Below are 20,777 nucleotides of genomic sequence, written 5' to 3'. Positions count from 1 at the left end.
TTGATGTGTCTTTTTCTTAGGATCTAGGTCAGTTGCCCATTACATTTTCTTCTAAATGTCGACAAAATTGCCCAGTACTTTTAAGACTTGTCAAACTTCCCAGAGTTTACTGTTCACATTTTCTATTTTCCCACCCCTAATCTTTTGGCATCTCTTAAAATTTCCAATAGTTTCTTATTCACAGTAACTATACTTGAGAATATATTTGGCCCCAGGTTTATGAGTTCATTGAAATAGGTTTGGTGTTTCTTTAATATTTTTTCATCTAATGAATACCTTCTCACAAAGAAAATCTATCCTCTTCAACAAGTCTGGAGATCCTTTCTCTCTTGTTAATATTGTTATAAGGATGTTATCTTTCCCTAGCAAGTAGGATTTGACTTCCTTGATCTCAATTCAGATAGTTTAAAAGCCCTTCTCATTGTTTTGAGTTTTTGTTGTTGATACCATTTTCCTGCTATTTTGTATGTGTCCATACTTCCAAGCTCAGCATGGATCTCTAAATTCTAATCACAACAATTACAACCTGTTATTATTCAGGATCAACCCAGAGTTTTAGTATTTTCTAGGGTTTCTAGAAGTTAACAGTCATGGTTTCATATTTCCCCTTTTAAAAAGCTGAGCCTTCTGAAATTAAGACTTCCTAAAATGTCAGATATGACACTACTGTGACAAACACTACCTTCCCATGCTTTGAAATGCCAGGAGGATACAGGTGCTCTCTGACCAGGAATTCAAGGAGAAGCACAGTAAATGCTGACCAGCATGTGGACAGATCAGTCTATGGTACAGTGACACTTTCTAGGGATGCAGAGGATAAGATGGTGTAAAAGGAAAGTCTGTGCAACATAGCTATGGTAAAATAGAGATTAAAAGATCCAAATTATTACACTCAATTTAAAATTACTCTAAAAGAGAAACAGTTTTTCTTACCTTTAGGAAAGCTTCAAAGAAACTAAAACTAGAATAAACATTTCCAAAACTGCTTTGCAAAAAATGTCACCCAACACAGATACTTCCACTTCTGGAACTTGTTGTCTACTTTGTATCATCAGGAATTCAGCACAACAAATAACAAAATCATTACATCTCCTTAGTTCACATAGGAATAAGAGATAACACACTATACAACTTAAACTGACCATGAAAAGATTGTTTTATTCTGTGAAAATATTCTCAACAGAGAACACGATCTTAAACAAAGCATTTACCATTAAATCAACATGTGCACAAAAAGAGTAAAAATTACTGAAAAATTAAAGATTTCTTTTGGACAATTCACATGTTCAAAATTTAAGAATGATTTAAGAATGATTTAAACTGTATAAGTACAAATGTCTGTCCTATTGTAATAACCCATGTACAGGTTGCACTATTCCACGCGAAGGACCCTGCCTCCTACGGAAGCAAATCCTGCTTTGAGAAAAACAAACAGTAGCTTGAAAAGAACAGTTAGTCCTTACAAGAAAACCTTAAACTTTGCCCTCTGTGGCTGTCAGCCAAAAAAACACAAGCACTTCAGGCTTTGTACAGAGGACAAACACAGCCAGATCACATTTCCTCCTCACTGCTAACCTTTAAAATAAAAATAGCACTAGATTTTAAAACTACTTTATGTAGTCTGTCAGTACTGAATAATGTCACATTATATAAATAACCCTGTAAAGAGATTCAAAGTCTAAGCTATATAGTTTACTAGCCTCAAAGGTAATACACTATTTTATGTCAGCTGTGTAACAGGGGTGTACTTGATCTTATGAAGGCATTAACTTTCACACAATTGTCATTCAGCTTCAGTATAACTGGTAGTACGATTCAAATAACACTGGGGAAAAAATTATTAAAGCAGTCACACAGCTTCTAAAATATTGCTTAAAATCCAATAATACACAGACCATTTCATGTTCTTTCTTCCCTCAAAACAGTAACAAACAAAATTAATGAAGCTTCTGTGGTACAAATACCAACCCCCCAACCCATGCCCATCTCCCTGTTAAACACCACTAAGAAATTTGTTAAGATACAAGTCATTAACAGAATCACAAATGTGAGGCAGGACAACATGAGCAACAGGGGCACTAAGGACAATTATATTTACAAGTATAAACATACAGAAATTTCCATTTTACAAGTAAAAGTGCACATAGATCATTACAAAGTTTCACTAAACTTTATCTGGTTCAAACAAAAGCATCACTTGGAAAGACTATCGTTGTAATAATCAAATAAGAACATGGTCACCCCAAATTAAAACACAATGGGGGGTCCATAAAACTTCTCATAAAAACACTGAATAAAGTAAAATGGACTTGGACATGTCTTTAGCTTGATGCATAAATTTGAAGATGCACCATCAAACATGGTAGAGCTCTAAAAGCCACCTACCAAGGCTAGGTCGGCATCCGCAGCAGCGCTGCCGAGTTAAAGGAGGTCGCACTGAGCTGACACATAAAGCCCTTTGTGGGATACTGTAGTGGTAGTGTTGGCAATCAACAGATTTAGGCACTCTAGTTTAAGGCAGCATTTGAATGGAAGCAGCTGACTTCTGACAACAGTCCTTTGTCTTGAGGTGGTGAGTATCTTGTGTTTATTATGCCAGGATTTCAGTGCTGACTATAGATTCTTCTCAGACTGAGGTGAAGATGTATTACATTTCAGAGTTCTTTCAACTGGGCTGTAGGCTAGAGCAGAGATGTTTTCTTTTTCTTATCATAAATACTTCAGATTCACAAACTACTTCTTCATAATGCCAAAACTGGAATGTTTGCAGTTGGGAAGTTATAGTAGGGTACACGAATACTACGATGGAAACATTAGTGCTGGAGATGTCTGACAAAGTGACTTGCACTACAAATGTAAAACAAAACAAAGACTTTGACAAGAACAAGGGATTATAAAGACATGCCTGAAAACTCTAGCCCAGTCGCTCTAGACATGCAACAGGATGTTAAGCAAGCACAGAGGTGGTGCAGGCAGACGCTGACAAATGGCAAGGGGTCTAAAAGACAATGGGTCTAAAGGCCAATTAAAACAGAGCTGGGATAGACGGTCCTGTTGGGACAGCCAAATGTAAGACAAATTTCATGACAGCTTTACGTTTTTTCTGACTTAAATATCAGTAAAACAAATGGAAAAAAAGTTGGCCATTTTGGGCTTTTTTCCCTTTATGTGAATAATTGTGAATGAGGAATTTAAGGACTAGTATTAACAATGATTCTTTAAAACAATGTATGGAAATGATAATGAAGTTAGTAAAAAAAAAAAAAAAAAATGTCTGCATGCATTCATGCAACTTGCTTCTCTCACTCTCTGAACCTGACAACTTAATACCCTCCCCCTAAAAGCAGCTGCATGTAACCTCCTTCAACATCTTGCCCATTTCCTCAGAAACCCTCTTCAGGAACCTGTAGTCCAGGAGGAAAAAAAAAAGAACAATTACTGAAGACCTTTGGTAAGACCAAAAGGGGTATTCAGTTTAAAGTGTCTGTCTCAAATGTCTAAAATCATTTTAATAGTCAGCTATGTGAAAACACCAGAAAAATCTGGACGTGAGCAAAATTAAGGACCAGTCTCTTAATTGCTTCTTTGCTTTACTTCCCCACATGACCAGCACTGCACAATCCTTGATTACATAGCATTTTCAAACAAATGCTTGTTAAAATTAATTGAAAAAAAATCTTGAATTGATGATTGAGCTAAAATGAGGAAATGTCCTAAATGGTGATACAGATAAAGTCCTACAACCCAGTTAGTCAAAAAAGGTTTTTCTTTTCAAAGTAAAAATTTGCCAGTACTTTCCTTCCATTCAAGATTTCCTCTCAGTTTATTTAGAATCTATTTTCCTATGTATAATTGCTAAATCATCACAAAAGTGGTATTTCCCAAAAGACATTTTTCAAGATGAAAAACTGTAAGTATTAATCTGGAAGGAAGACTGTACATTACTGAAAATTATTAGTATACTAGATGAAAATATTTTCAGGTCTCAAAAAAACTCCATTTTATTCACATAAGAGCAAGACCAGGTTGATTTCTTTTACAGGTCTCTTGATTAGCCTACAACTAATATAGATTTATGCTCAAGGTGTTTGTTTTCTTCCTTTAAGAAAACAAAGCTAAGAATAGGGAGAAAACCGAAAATGACTGTATTGATTTTTTCAATTAGCCAACTATTACTTTTCTTCCTGGAAACTGCAGCTACAAAAATTCAAACTCCTAGGCTAAACCACTCTTTTGGGAGTTAGCTTTCAGAGCAGTTTTACTTATCTGAATTCACTTACAGTCACTGTGTTTTATGAAGCAAAGTGTGTGTTGGAGGAGGAGGGCTTCCTATATCTGGATTCCTGCCCAACAGATCAAATTCTATGACTTATAAGGCAGAAAAACACAAATCTTTCACAGAGACTTCAGCAGGACATAAAGCAAAAGGCTTTACACCAATAAAGCTTTACATCAATAAAGCTTCACACCAACGTCATTCAAATGGTAAAACATCATGAGAACAGTTTCCTGTGGTAGTAATATTCACATCTTTAAGATCGAGCCTACACTCAGCTCACATAGTGAACAATGTATCTTGGATGCCTTTAAGTTTTCTTGTTTTCCCACCCATGTGTTTTGTTTTATGTTATCATTCCTATGTCATACACATCACAAAACTGCCTGGTTAGTTTAGATGTAAGTTACTGCACCTTTACTGTTTTTCTCTAGGGTTACATCTATGTATGATGTGGGAACGTAGCCTTCTTCACCATTCTGTCTCCGAGCTCTTGTCCATCCATCACCTTTGTCTTCCTCAATTATGTATAGAACTTCACCTTCTTTCATTGCCAGGGTACCTTCATTATGTCCTAAATGAGAGTTTTCATAGCACAAACATAATTAATAACTTCAAATAAAAGTTACAAATATACAAAACAACATGAAAACCTACTAGACTTCAATGTACCTGGAACCAAGAGCCCACTAACTCTCATTAGCAACAGCTCTATGATGCTTTAGTTTAACCAACACTTTCACAAACATTATGTCACTGGAAATGCACAATAACCCTGGGAAACTGGCATTGATATCACCCCCCACCCCAATGCAGCAGATGAAATATCTTAGCTACATTACGTGTGTTTTTGACAGGATACTCTTATTTCACTACTTCAATTCCTTTCCAGTTTTTTTTTTTTTAAAGATTTTACTTATTTATTTGACAGAAAAAGAGAAAAAGACAGAAAAAGGCAGCACAAGAGGGAATACAAGCAGTGGGGAGTGGAGAGGGAGAAGTAGACTTCCCACTGAGCAGGGAGCCCGATGTGGGGATCGATCCCAGCACCCCAGGGTCTTGACCTGAGCCAAACAAAGGCAGACGCTTGACAACTGAGCCACCCAGGTGCCCCTTCTTTCCCAAATTTGAGTGGTGCTGCTATCTAGAAAATTCATGATGTATGGATCAGGAAAATATTACTGGAGGGTGGGAAGAAAGAAGAAAAGAATATAGTTTGGAGAGGGAATAGAGAAAAACACAGGTTCAATTCCGCTGATGGTGGAGGCAGAATAGTCATAGCCACAAAGCATGAACTTTCTTCGAAATCTCCTCAGACTCCGGGCTCTCCTTCTCCACTCAGGGCTCTCCTTCTTCTCCACTACCAACCACTTCCAACCAGATTAGCAGTAACAGTTTTCAATAATGAATCTTCATTTAACATATGATAAATTCTCCAGGTAACGTTAGAGCAAGAACTTAAATACTACTTTCTCAGAATGAGGAGTAACTAAAAACTTTATTCAACTTTAAAATCAATACAATGGATGGGTGGGTAAGGATCTTAAATCATATGCCACTTTATAACAAATGATTATGGAAGTGTTACTCTGCTCCTCTGTTAATTTAGGAAAAGGATTTTTCACAGTCCCAAGAGAGGGAAGGGCAACAAAAAATCTCCAAGAGAGAATCACAGTGTCTTCCTTCCCTCACAGGGACTGTTCTCCAACCATCAGAAGGGAAGGACGGCATAGTCAGAAGCAACCATATTCTCCTTCTCTCACTTGAAAATATAGCCTACAGGGTCTGAATATAATAGGGACATTCAGTTATGCCATGTGCCTTGTACCTGTCTCTCAATGATAGCAAGTTACAAGGAAGAGATTAAAGTGGCATCTGCTAGCCTTTTACTTCCCAGGTTGAGCTACATGCTCAAGCTGCTTCACCTGTGATGAGTACATGTAGTATTATTAAGATATCTGGGGGAAATTAAATTCTGTTATCGACCAAAGTTGATAAATGAAATCTGTACTAGGATGCTTGTAACACAAGTAATTTTCTTTCAGTGTCATGTACTGAAGAAAAACCTCTATTTGTAATATAGTTAAAACAAAAATATTCATACTAATGAGCTGGGATTACAATTTGCTGACAATGAACTATACAACTAAGAACACTAAAGTGCATGATTCAATGTATGTAGACTTTAAGAAACCAGTTTTTATCAAACACAACAGAAAATTATACCATCAAAAGGGTAGATAGCTTTGCAGTGTCCAATAGCAGGCAAAGGATCGTCATCTTCAAATTCATCATCAAACTCACTGTGGTGACCATGTTGTTGAGTTGGTCCCCGGACTTCTTGGTTTGCATCATCAGTGTAACTTCCCTCGGGACTATAAAACATAAAAGTATACCTCATCAAATATCACAAACATGGGAACTTTTTATGCTATCTACAAGCTGAATTCCTCAGATCAATTCAGAGAACTAAATATCAACGACACAGGGGCGCCTGGGTGGCTCAGTGGGTTAAGCCGCTGCCTTCGGCTCAGGTCATGATCTCAGGGTCCTGGGATCGAGTCCCGCATCGGGCTCTCTGCTCAGCAGGGAGCCTGCTTCCTTCTCTCTCTCTCTCTGCCTGCCTCTCAGTGTACTTGTAATTTCTCTCTGTCAAATAAATAAATAAAATCTTTAAAAAAAAATTAAAAAAAAAAAAATATCAACGACACAGTTTCAAATTAAGCCTTTATTCTCTTCAATCTTGATGATATACATAAATTGCTGGTAATACAAAATACTTCTTTGTTGAATCTCCTGAAATTAAAAAATTACAATGTTCTAGGCATATGGCATGCATTCATAAGTACGTCTCACTATCACTGGGTCCAGAGATAAAATGGGAGAAATGGAGGGGACACTTGTCTTTCATCACTGCAGATTTATTACCTCCTCTTTTGGCAAAAGAACCCTAAAATTCCATAGGGGACCCATCCAGACCCATGTTCAGTTCCCAGGCTTCAGGCAGAGCTTTGTCCTGACTGCAAAAGGCCTGTCTCAGCACAGCACAGCACGTGTATGGTCAGAGTGAACAGTTCATGAAGAGGTTTATAACCCAATCAGGTAGAACAGACCCCAGAGACTTTTCTTTAGGACTGAAGAGAAGCTCCCTCTCTGCCTTCTCTACTGGACTTGAACCTGGAGAAATATGAGCCTCAAACTCTGGAAGCTCATCATATGAAGACTTCAAATGGAGCCAACATAGGAGAAGGCAGAACTCTAAGGTGGAGAGAAACAGTTCTATCATCTGAGTTGCTAGATCAAGCTCTCCCTAGAGCAAGCCAATAAAATCCCTTTTTAGTTTAGTTTGGGTATTTATTCTGTCCCTGAAAGCAAAAAGACTCCTAATAAAGTTAACTTCCAATTAATCATGCCAACAATGAAGTTAGTAAAACTCAGAAAATTCAAAAGAACAGGTAATCCAAAGGTATTTTTTTCTTAAAATTTTTTTAAAAAGAGAAAAGTGTTAATAATTTTGCTAAAGAATCAAATGACTGAATAAGGTAATGGGAAATCTGTATGAATAGAAATTAAAAGCACTTTGGAAGCCATGTTCTTAAATAACACAAACTAGAGATTCTATTACTTTAATCTAGGTTTTACCTAGTAACAAAAACCAGTATATTTTTAAGTATCTCTTGAGATACTAAAGATAGGTACTCTTTCAAGAGTGATAACATAAGAAAAGAGAAGGAAGAACTAAAATTTATCAAGCACATACTATTCCCAGGTATTTTACTACAAGGTGCTTTACGTACATTATTTCATTTATTACTAATAACCCTGTATGATAGGTATTTTAATCTCTATTTTATATTTTAAGAAACAGACTCAGATTATTAAAAACAAACTTGTTCAAATTGCACTGTAATTAAGTAGTAAGCCAAGATTTTATACTAGATCTCTCAAATTCTCTCTAAAGAGAATCCTAATTTGTTGGATGTTAGTGGAGGAGTGGGAGAAGACATATACACAGCGGGGGAAATATCACAAATGGTATGAAAACATGGAAACTTAGCAAAATGCCTTTCGGAAGCTGTGATGCAAACTAACAATACAGATTTTTTTTTTCCTTCACAAAACTTTGAGCAATTTAATAGTTAAGTTTTTCTTTGGCATACGCCACCCAACTCCATCTAAACCCTGGAATATTCCCAGGTCAGAGGAGCCTATGCCTCCAGACTGTAGCTCCACAAATTTTCTGTTCCTATCTCTGTTTTTGGATGCATGACAATCTAATACAGATCATTAATAGGAAATTTCATATTTTTACCTGTAGCTACTGTAAAGAAACAGAAAGTCATTTAAGTTCACAAAACTAATGTTATTAAAAACCAAACCTATTAAATCAGGGAAGAACTCTATGAATTTTAGGACAAAAAGGTGAGAAAAATTTGAGGGAAAAGAAGAAATACACATAAAATGCAAAAAGTGACCTTTCTCGTCCCTGTGTTACAAGATGATTTATGTCACTGCTATGTCTTCTGTCTCCTCTCCCACCTGTTTTGCCTTCAACTTCAGAGAGCCAAGCCTTAGGGAAAAAAAATAAGTAAAACTTAGCTCAATAAATATTTTTAAAAGTTCCCAAGATAGTCTACATTTCAAATGTGCTTTAAGTTTTTATAATTACCTATTTCTTAAAGAAGGGAAACCTTTATTCTGGTTTGATCAATGACCAACTTTACAGGGGGTAAGAAAAGCAGGTTTAGTTTCACATAGTTTTAATTAAGAAAAACTTGAATGAGAAACTAATTCTAAAGATTATACACTATAATGATCCCTTTTAGACCATACACCCTAAAATTAAATAAAAATTTGAAGATGAAATTGTAGCAAAAACCAACCTATCATAATGAAGTTTATAAAAATGATTTTACCTTAGACAACTGCAAAACGAACCTACCTCATTCTTATGGATTTCCATTCGTAGGCGGTCAATATTATTCATGGTCTCTGCTAATTTAGGCTGCAAACTCCCTGGATCCCCCATTTGTGGATTTTTCTCATACACGTCTTTCATTTTGTTGAGTGCTTCTCTGGAAATGGGAAGGAAGTCACAGAATATTCACTTCTTATGTTTCCAGGTAAACATACCTGGAATGATTCTGGTGAATCTCACATAGCCTGATCTTAAGAGTCCCATCTCTTTAAATTTAGTCAAACATTACCAGCTAAAGATAACCTGCATAAAGATGATAATATAATGTATACAGAGTAAGTAATTTATGGAGACTGTCTTATCAAATATTTGGAATAAAAAAATAGATTTCTAATTTCTTGCTTCTCATTTATAAGATTTTATACATAGTATAAATACATACTGTATATATGTTTATTGTGTGTATGTGTGTGTATATATATTATGTATGTCTTTGTACATATATAGGTTAAATTAAGGCCTGGAAAAATATTTTTCAATATTCTTTTTTTTTTTTTTAAGATTTTATTTTTTTTATTTATTTATTTATTTTTATTTGGCAGAGAGAGATCACAGGTAGGTAGAGAGGCTGGCAGAGAGAGAGAGAGAGAGAAAAACAGGCTCCCTTCTGAGCAGAGAGCCCGATGTGGGACTCGATCTCAGGACCCTGAGATCATGACCTGAGCTGAAGGCAGCGGCTTAACCCACTGAGCCACCCAGGCCGCCCCATTTTTCAATATTCTTAAATTCGCTTCTGAAATCAAATTCATTATATCCCCATGCAGTCATACATTCCTCAGTGTGCCTCATCTTAAATCACAGCATCTTTGTCCTCCCACTCAACTATGCTAGAAATAGGAATGCCATCTTCCACCTGTCCCTCTCCCAGTTCATTCATCTCTTCTTCATTTCTCTAATCATATCACTGCCAGTTATACCTCAATCAGCACTCTGTGACTCCCTCTAATATCTGACATTACTGACTAACACTCTAATAATCTTTTCCACCCTGATTTCTTGGAGGTTCCATTTTCTTTCCCTTCTCACCTCTACTATCTCATCTCCCTCTCTGGTTCTTCTCTACTGCTGTTCAAACTCTAAATGTATGTTACATAAAATGATAAACGTTTCTTCTCACCTCATCCTACATTCATTTTTGAAAATGTCTCTTGTTTTTGTTTTCTAGTCTTATTGAGATATAATTGACTCTTACTAACTTCAGAGGATACTCAAATCTCCAGTCTTCCTTCTTACCTAGTTCTAGACACCCTGAACAGGTATCCTTTTTGTTGTCCACCTAGTGCCATGTTTCTTTAACTGTGTGCTCTTTGTTCATTTTTCTTTTTAAAATAAGCCCTTAAGTGTGGTGAAGTATTATCTAGTGCTTCTAAGTGCAAGGAGGCTGTGAGGTGCCTTATCGAGAAAATACATGTGGTTAGACAGGCTTTTAAATGCATGAGTTACAGTGCTACTGGGCCTGAGTTCAAGTTAGTGAATGAACAGTATATATTAAATTATGTGTCTTCAAAAAGAAACATATATAAAACAGGGTTATAATCTGGGCAGTTCAGTGGGTTAAGTATCTGACTCCTGATTTCAACTCAGGTCATGATCTCAGGGTCCTGGGATCAAGCCCTGTGTTGGACTCCATGCTCAGCCAGGAGTCTGCTTCAGATTTCCCTCTCCCTCTCCTTCTGCCCCTCCCCCCCCACTCATTCTTTCTCAAATAAATAAAATCTTCAAACAAAACAAAACAAAATAAAGTTACAATTGATCAGTTGATAAAAATGTGACCAGAGGCTAACTGGAGCTTAAACCTGTACTTCACTATTCACAGTGACTTTATAGAATATAACTACTATAAATAATGAGAATTGACTACATTACAATATTTAATTTACAATTAAGTATACTATCACACCATTGTACAACTCTTAAGATCAAAACTTTAATCACTTCTACACCTGAAACTGAAGTGACACTGTGTGTCAACTATACTTCAATAACAAGAAAAACAAAACAAAACACTAAATCTGGAATGAAACTGCCTGAGCTGCAAAAAAAAACAAAAACAAACAACCCCAAAACCTTCAATTACTTATGTTATAGTTTAAGCTCCAATTTTATCTTCAGTATAAAAGCAGATAGTAAGGTACCAATTCACTTAATAACCCTTTATTCATCATAACTATTTGTTCATGAAAACAAAACAGAACTAAAGGAAACTTTACATAAAATTGAAAAAAAATTACAGCTTCAAATCAATGAATCTGAAGCTGTAAGTAATAAGTATTATTTGTTGCAAACAAAATAATTAAAACTTTAGGTTTTGACTGAACTCAATGTATATATCGAAGCAAAATGAAATGTATCAAAGTGTAAGAGATGGTTAGTGCTGGTGAAACGATTTTGAAAATGAATCCTCAAACTATTCTGCAATATTAGGAAAGCACAAATATAGACTACTGGCATCCAAGGGGTAAGCTGCAACCTAAGAAACTAACATTTCATTATTACCTGTGACATGGCAACCATAAAATTTTTCAAAGTTTAGGAGTCTACTTTTCCCTCAAAAGGTATTTCAATTAGGATATATGATTTTTAAACCTTCATACATCACATTTAAACACATCATTGAGAGTCAACCTCTTAAAGAATAATATGGTAGAAAAGACTTAATGGAAAATACTTTTGGTCTGATTCTTTTTGTAGCTCTCGGTTAAGTTCATCGATGCGCTGCTGCAGCTTTTTACGTCTCTGTTCTGGTGGCAGATGACTGAAATCTTCTAGTGCTGGGCCCTGAAAATCATTATAAAAGACATTTTCAGGACATTTTATTTTTTAAATATATTCACTATAAAATAAAAATACATATCAATTTTAAGTTTAATTTCAAATTAGCCCCCCAAACAACTCTTTTTAAGAAATCGTAACAGATATGTATGTTGATTAAAACAACTGTATTGAAGAAAGAGCTCAAATTCCAGTCAGTTTATAAAGTCATAAAATAGAATAGGTAAAGATGTAACCAGATGAAGAAAATTGTAATGACCACTATCAGATTATTTTCAGGTCTTGGCAGTTAAGATAAATACATATGAACCTTCTTACGGCAACAACAAAAAAATGGAAACACGTAACATTTCTCACCTATACAAATTGTTTTATAGATAACAGCACATTGCCAAATCAAATATTGCAAATGTTGACTGCAAATATGAAAATTTATAGAAATAAGCAACTTACCTCATGAAGATAATCTAATTGGTGAAATATATTTTGATATTGAATAACCTTTCAATAATTACATTTATTAAGCCACTCTTTAGAACCAAAACATACCTGATTATTAAAAAACAAAAGGTAGAACTATCCCCTGTGTGAAATATAAGAAATTATTCTAATAAGGAAATATTCATTATCCTTTTGTACAACCTAGTAACAACCCTCAGTTATTCCTGAAAGAAAGTTATAATCCAAAAAGAGATGGGATCTCGTTCTTTAGGAAAGATGCTTGATGTTTGAAAATTTTTTAATGTTTTAATATTCAAGAAACTATCATTTAAGAAAAAGTACTAGTATTTAGATGTAAACTTCTGATTCAAATTATGTCTTTCTCAAGTGTTAATCATGTCACTCTTATTTGTCTTATTAGAGCTTGCTTACACAACAGAGCCAATATTAGCAACTACTGATTCCATTTACTATAAACCCATATTTACATCTTAAGTTTTTATACACTCCAAAAACTGATAACATTTTTTTTTTGGTGATTTTAGGAATATGCCAGTTCAATTTTCCAAGTATCGTTGAAATGAAATGCATCCTTGCTCTTTAGGCCACTTATGCATATAACATATGCTAAGTAGCTTTATTTCACCATCTGTAAGAATACTTCCTTGACTTTAAAAAAACTCACTTTTAGGATAGAGCCATGATCAAAGGTAACATTTAATTAATAAACAGAATCTCCAGAATTTTCCCCAAGTGGCCCATACATTATGGATATTTAACAAGCTTGCCTTTAAAAAGGCAGAGTATCTTGTCTGTAATTTTTGTTCTTTAATCTACCAGGTAGCAGAAAAAAGAATCTGTCAATCAACTAAATCTGACCTAACTAAATGAATGGGAGAATTCTTAAAGAAGGTGCCTTTAAATTTAGTGGTCAATTACTAATGTAAACTGACAGATTTAACCTAATTTCAGGTACAGGTTTTGAAAACTATTATATATGTGCCAAAGATAAAACTTCATTATTTATATTTGTAAAATATTTCTTAAAAATTCTGAAAAGCTACTTAATGAAGAAATATAATTCAGTGTGGTTTTTGTGTAGTATTACAATAAACTCATAATTACCATAAGTAAACCTTCCAGATTTCTACTTACCCCTAATTAAACCTTGTTCTCAAATTTATTACACAATGGATACTTGCATTTCTGATATCTCATTTTGACACTATAACCTGTTCTTTTACAGAATATGAGAACTAAACATGCTACTTCCTATAGATATAAAGACCTCTGAGGCATTTTACAACTCTTCCTACTACAAGGGAATTAATTTCTAAAAGGACAGACTACCAGTCTGAAATTAAGTGGTTTGAAAGAGAGTGGTCTATTTTCCAAAAATAAGAAACTATGCAAGCAAAGATTTGGGGGTTAGGTCTTCACAATGTAGTTCCATTAATGTGTCTGAAATGTATAAAGGACCATCACACACATACACTACACACACACACACACACACACAAAATTTAGGTTATGTGTGCTTTTATTCCCATTCAGTAGTACAGAAGAAGAAAGCACGGATTCTCTAATGAAATTAGTAGGAAATTTTCTTTCTTACTGTTTTGAAAATCTAATGATTCTTAAGATAAACTAGAAATAAAAATTTATACAATTTTAAAAGATGTTAAGAAAAATTATTTTTAATTTTCCATCTGTAAAAATATGAACTTTTGTTCTACCACATAACTTTAAAATAATGATTAACTATAATTTTACGCTCCGTTAACATGACAAGGACTCCACTCAGTAACATTTAAGAACGTAATGGGTTGATTACAGTTAATCACATTATTTAATTTTATGACATCAAGAGATACTGGCATATATTGGACTATGGAATGAATTATAAAAAAAAAAAAGACGCATACAAGGTGAAAATGTGCGGTTGTACCTTACCACTTATTTTGAATTAAAAAAAAAAGTTTTGAAATTATTTAATGTTGGCACAGTATATAGATCAGCACATAAGGCTTACCATCTTCACCGACCACTGAATAGTTCAATGGAAAACAGAAAGAAATGGTAAATTATTCACATGAAATCATAATACAGAAGATGCAGTAACTTATACTTTTTTTTTTACAGTATTAAAATAAATCATGAACATTTCACAATCCAAACAATTATGCCAGAAAAACAATTTTAAAGCACATGTTGGGGAAAGTAAATTACTTGCAAAAAAAAAAAAAAATACACTGATGATAATGGGCAGATATTTTCTAAATGCAACTAAAACCCAAAACAGAAATCATTTGATTAGTAATCATTTATTTTCTTCTTTAAAAGATAATCTTTTCTATAAGTAGATTCACTTATATAGCTCTTTATTCTCAAAATACTAATATCTGAAGAGCTAAATATAAAGATCTACTATTGGCCATTTAAAAGAAATCTTATATGAAGTATTAAAAAAAGAAAGGCTCTTCCCAATGCATTAAACAAAATACCATCACAGGATTTTTATAGTTCAAAATAAATTTCAAATAAATTCCAAATTTAGTTCAAATAAAATTCAAAATTTTGAATTTAAATATGTCAAGGGTAGATAAGGGTAACATTTCTACTTTAGTTTTAAGGGTTTTTTTTAAAGAAAATTATATTATCAAAATAGTAACGGAGTCACCCAGACTCAAGTTTCCCATACATATTTCCTAATAGACACAACTATATGGGGTAAATGTTTCTTTGAAGATCAAGTTTCTATTTTTCAAATTTTATTCTGAAATCCGTATGTTCAATAAGCAGCACTAAAAATATAATGGCAATTTTTAGAAAACTGGATACAATTTCTCAAAATATGAAATGACAGCCAGAATGCTCTCATACAGTATATATACCACTAATGTGTATGTGTGTGTGTGTGTGTGTGTACACACACACACACACACACGCCACATTATGTGGGTTAGCAACTGGCATCGCATCTCTCAAGCACTCCCAGTAAACACGTGTGCACACATGTGCACGCTAACGCACGCACACACATACACACACACGCACCCCTTGTGACCCATAATACGCAATATAGCTTTAAAAAATTAATTTTCACATTCAATGTGTTTGGTTCACAACCTCTGAAATTTATTTTTCCCTATTTTCTAAATCATCATGTTTTAGAAAACGTGGGGGATGTCAGGTAGAATTTCAAATAAAAAAAGCTGAACATTAATAAATAACTGACAAAAATATCTACCCCTTATCTCCAATGAATTAGCTATATATACTGATGGTTATGATGATAAGAAAGATGACATTTATTATTCATTATCTTTCCAAATTAAGCTTAACATTCTTTAGACTGTCAGTAGTTTCAGGGAACAAAACCACAACTTATTTTGGTATCACAAAATTCCTGATAAAAATATTAAAAGGATTAAATTTTAAAAAGATATTCACAATCTTTAATTTTATTAATACAAAATTATACAGAACACAAGAAGCAAAATATGTTAAGTATTTTAATTTATCTGTTATAATTTTCCCCAGCTAAATTTAAGTGAAATAAAAATTATTTTTCCAGTTTCTATAGTAATATGTTTTAAAGAAAACATTAAGATGATTATAACTGAAGTATCAAATGCTTCAGTTTTAGGTTAATCTAGTTTCTTATCAATTAGAAGATTAATTTATAGTTCAATAATCTTAGATTTGGAGATACAAAATACAAGTTCTTTGTAAAAATATTAGAAATACATCAAAATATTTTTTAAGTGATTCATGTTCAATGCATAAATACCCTCTTACTCTCATAAACAATTATCATGTACCTATAACTAGAAAATTTCATAAATCCCCATACCTTAATAAATACACAAAGGAACTAAAAAGGAAATCAGGCTATTATAATTATTATATGTATTTCATTTAAAGATAGGGAAATCCTGATAACTATATTCTGAATAAATAAAAGCATACAAATATGACTTTAGGTTTTTCAGATCATGAATAATTTAGATAGAAAACATGGACTTACTATTGCTAGATAAATCTTCCCCTCCAAAAAAGGATTACACAGAAATCTCAAATAGTTACAGAGTAAAATTATTTGTTTCTATATGAAGTAGTTAATTTTATGTGTGCACCAAAGTAATGGTCCACCTAACCACTAATGGTTAGGTCTTGATGTCACAGAAGGAAATTATACACCACCAGCCCTCAGAAAAGGTCTATTGGTCAAAAACATCAGTCCAATGTAACATTTCTCATACCCTTAAAAATATCAGGAACTACACAACTAGGTTTAATTTAAAAGAAAGAAAGAAAGAAAGAAAGAAAAGAAGAAAAAGAAATTATAATTTTTTAGGAAAGCCAAAAGGAGGTATTTAGGAAAAACAATGTAGCAAACATAGTTCAAAACAAGAGTTTCTGATTTGAACGGTCCAACTCTTCTGCTTTAAGAAATCTTAAGACTTACTTTGTAAGCTTAATGGACTGACATGTAAATCTGGCTTTTTAAAGCTTCTCTTCTTTTTCAATTTTTCTACATTGAGAAAATTCTTCAGTGGCAGAAAAATATTCTACAAGTTAATTTTGAAATAGAATCTGATAAACTACCAAATACCAAAATGAAAAATTTCTCAATAATAATAAACTTTGTTTTCTGCTCTATCCTCTAATCCCCTAGAGTTAATTTATCTGCCATATTTTCTACCTTCCATGTTGCTTTTCCCTTGGTATGAAAACTAATAATAAGAGGAGGAAGATTTTGGCCTTCTGGAACTGGCCCCCCCCAGAACAATGTACTAATATTTAAAATTAAAGCAGTAAGCGTAAATAAGACAAATAATGGCTAAGCAGATACTTTTAAGTTCTACAGCTTATAAAATTCTACCTTAAAAATGAAGATGTCACATATTTAAACTTCTTTCTCTAGAGCTCAGTTTTAACTTCCTAAACTTTTCCACAGAACTATATTTATTTCCTATTTCTATAACTATACAGTATAGATTACTGTAACTGGGTCTGATAGACTTGGTGTATACAAAGCTATAGCTATAAATAGTAATTTTGCAAGATTTATGTAACAGAATTTAATTAAGTCTAAATCATCATAGAGAATAAAGATGGGAATTCTACCTGCATAACTCAATCAACAGAAATCCCAAGTATGATGTCTTAAAAGTCCTTCAAAGAAGTGTTAAGGGCTTTTAAAAATGAATACAGGTACCTATACTGCTTGTAAGTATAATACAGACTCATTCCTAGAGACTTTTCAGAAAGTCGTTAATTACCTGTATCATTCACACACAGAATTAGGTAAGATAGATGTAAAAATATTCATGACATTACAGGAAAAAAGGAAGTCCAAAAAGGGACACCATACACTAGAACACATCTGCTGCATTACTGACAATCACTTCAGTTTGTCATATTGTTTTAATGAAAATGCAGAGAATAATGTAATCCTGCCCTAAACAAATATATCTTGCTCTGCATATGGCCCAAAGAGAAACTCAACTAAAGCAATTTGTAGAAAAGACTATAAAATGTATTAAAACCAGACAGGCTAGACAGAGAAGGAAAGAGAAGACACAAAAACAAAGAAGGAAGACAGAGAGAAAGGGAGGAGAAAAGACAGTGGGGGGAGAGTGGGCAGCAAAAACAAGAGCCCAACTATAGTTTATCACCACTAATGATTAGATTTCTTATGGCACTGATAGACTCAAGAGTTCTCACCTGTGGGCTTTCAAACCTATGTTTTTCATATGTCCAAACAAATGCTTAAATTTCATAAACATATCTAAATTGTGAGCTATGAACATTATAAACACAACCTTAAAATCAAACATAAATAAGAGAAATTAGCTTCACTGACATAATGGAGTAACACTAATATTTATCACTTCTATAACAGCTGTTGCTAAAAAAATAGTGTAGGGGCGCCTGGGTGGCTCAGTGAGTTAAAGCCTCTGCCTCGGGCTCAGGTCATGGTCTCAAACCCCACATCGGGCTCTCTGCTCAGCAGGGAGCCTGCTTCCCCCCCCCTCCCTCTACCTGACTTTCTGCCTACTTGTGGTCTCTCTGTGTTAAATAAATAAATAAAATCTTAAATAAATAAATAAATAAGATTTTAAAGATGGATAAAAAATAGTTTAATATTGCATTTTACTATTCTAAAATTTTTCACTTACAGGGAATATCTTCAGTTTTAAGTAAACATCAAAGGCTGGCCAATTTTTTTTTTTTTAAGGAAAAATCCTGATATAAAGTACTTTTGGTTTAGTCCAAGAACACAAATTCCACATAAACATTACTCAACATCTAGTATTTTATAGGCTTTTTAATTTACAAAATACTTACTAATGTATTATCTTACTTTGATCTACAATACTAATATTTAACATGCCTTTCCTTAATTAAGTACTGGAAACTGTTTTTATACTTCTAAAGGTAGGGCAATTAAAATCGAACGTGATTTTTTTATTGTCAACAAAATATAAATTGGCAGAAGTCATTATTAGTGACAAATTATTGCATGAGTAACTCCAGTGACAAATTACTGAAAGTCTTAAAAATGTAAATACATTACAAGACAATGGTGGACATATGATTTCACATAAACAAAAAATAGCTAATATGATTGTACCCAGCACCCTCTTTATAATACCATTCTTTTATGGTTGAGCATTTCAAATGTTATAAAGAGGAGTTGTTTTTAACTTGAGGGTAGCTATACTTAATTCTGTGGTGTTTTTAAACTGCATATTTACAGGAGAGAGCCTTATAATGAGGGTGGAGAGTATTAAAAGCCACACTACACACACAATAGGCCATCATGCATTTTAACCCATTATTAAACTTACCCCTCTTTTGAGGCTTCTGAAAGAAGGAATTCTGGGCTTCCCTGTTTTTATTTCATTCATACAATAATGCACGGGCTCAATGGAGAATGTGAGAAACTGGGACCCATTAGGAGTACTGGATGTGAATAAACTAGTAGGGGTTAAGGGTGGGGACTGTGGCTAATATGGAAATAAAGAAAGGAATCAATAAGCCAAATGTGCATAGTTTTTTCCTAAATGAAAATTCTATTTTTGGCAACATACTTTTCACAAAATAAATCTCAAAGTTTTCTATAAAAATAAGAGAATTAACATAGTTTTGCCAAAACTGTCATTTTAAAAAGTCAAATTTACTTTAAAAAATGTACCATTTCATTTGATCACTTTTTACAAGCTGACATTAGAAATATAGAGTACACAAATTATAATGTTAGAGCAATATGACCTACATAAAAAAATTCTCTTCTGGTTTCTAGAATATTAGCACTACCTAATTGGTTATACTTATCCTGTACTTGTCAGAGATAAAGGTGGCAGCTACAGGTAAAGTTATCTAAATAGGTAATGTTTATTAAAATATTAAAACTGCAACTATTATCACAAATAGGCAAATTTCATTACATTTGTGGTTTTTCTCTCAGACTGTTTCTATTTCATCCTCATTACAACTCATTAAAAAAAAAAATCAGTAGTCCTTATTTTTCTAAGCTCCATCTACTTTGATTTGACTTTTTAAAAAGTCTCACCTCTCAACTTCTCACCTGGAAAATATTATTAAAAGCATGAATAATGATTGAATTAATTCTAAGTGCATTTCTAAAGATATTTATAGGTATATTATAATTTGAGTTATATTTATGCACATTCTTATGTCAAGAGCAGAAAAATGAATTACAATCATGTGTACTTTAGAAGAGCATATCTGATTAAAAGTACATATCTATTCTCAAACTAGATAGACACCGTTATAAACACTAAATTGGTAAGATTAAGCACTCATCTAGCACTCATCTGTTGAGCTAGATTTATCTAACATATACAACACATCAAAAAATGGATTCCAACAAGAAGAGTGTGGATCTCTTAGTAAACTAGAGACTTTAACCTCCAATAACCACAAACATTGAGCCCTTCCCATTAAATATTTACCTGAATGATAAAAATAACTATTAGTATAATCTATAAAACCTAACGTGACATTTATTTTTGCTATGGTCACCCATTCATTCTAATAGAGAAACTGCAATTTTAGTGGTCTTACAGTTAGATCATAAAGACTCCTTAGAAATTCTGACTGAAACTATAAACAAGTGAAATTTCAAAAGCATATAACTCATGAGATATTAACTATTTAATACTTTTACTTATCAAGTGATGTTCAATTGTTAAATCCAGAAATAATTTTTATTTAAGATACAAATCTGTTTCTAGTAAGTAAAAAGTTAACTGAATCATTCAAATAAAAATGCTT

The 20,777-nt window shown here is 33.3% G+C and overlaps 1 protein-coding gene across 4 annotated transcripts in view; it reads right to left on the bottom strand.

Moving 5' to 3' along the window:
* Nucleotides 1-1,138: 1,138 nt before the first annotated feature.
* FNBP1L (formin binding protein 1 like) overlaps nt 1,139-20,777 on the bottom strand; it is a 100,723-nt gene continuing 81,084 nt past the window's right edge. For 2 of the 4 annotated variants that reach the window (XM_059134876.1, XM_059134878.1), the window contains exons 10-14: nt 11,923-12,032; nt 9,219-9,351; nt 8,752-8,846; nt 6,503-6,651; nt 1,139-4,850 (exon numbers count right to left, since the gene is read on the bottom strand). In XM_059134876.1, the coding sequence (XP_058990859.1) occupies nt 4,672-4,850; nt 6,503-6,651; nt 8,752-8,846; nt 9,219-9,351; nt 11,923-12,032 (666 nt within the window). In that variant the 3' untranslated portion in view covers nt 1,139-4,671. Of the gene's footprint in view, nt 4,851-6,502; nt 6,652-8,751; nt 8,847-9,218; nt 9,352-11,922; nt 12,033-14,499; nt 14,515-19,327; nt 19,487-20,777 lie in introns of all 4 variants that reach the window. The other 2 variants (XM_059134879.1, XM_059134877.1) reach the window with 2 other exon arrangements.

The sequence above is a fragment of the Mustela lutreola genome, chromosome 10 (assembly GCF_030435805.1).
Source record: "Mustela lutreola isolate mMusLut2 chromosome 10, mMusLut2.pri, whole genome shotgun sequence".
In the NCBI taxonomy this organism is placed as follows: domain Eukaryota; kingdom Metazoa; phylum Chordata; class Mammalia; order Carnivora; family Mustelidae; genus Mustela; species Mustela lutreola.
The sequence above is the reverse complement of the archived record's forward strand: the minus strand, read 5'-3'. Positions and strand labels throughout refer to the sequence as shown.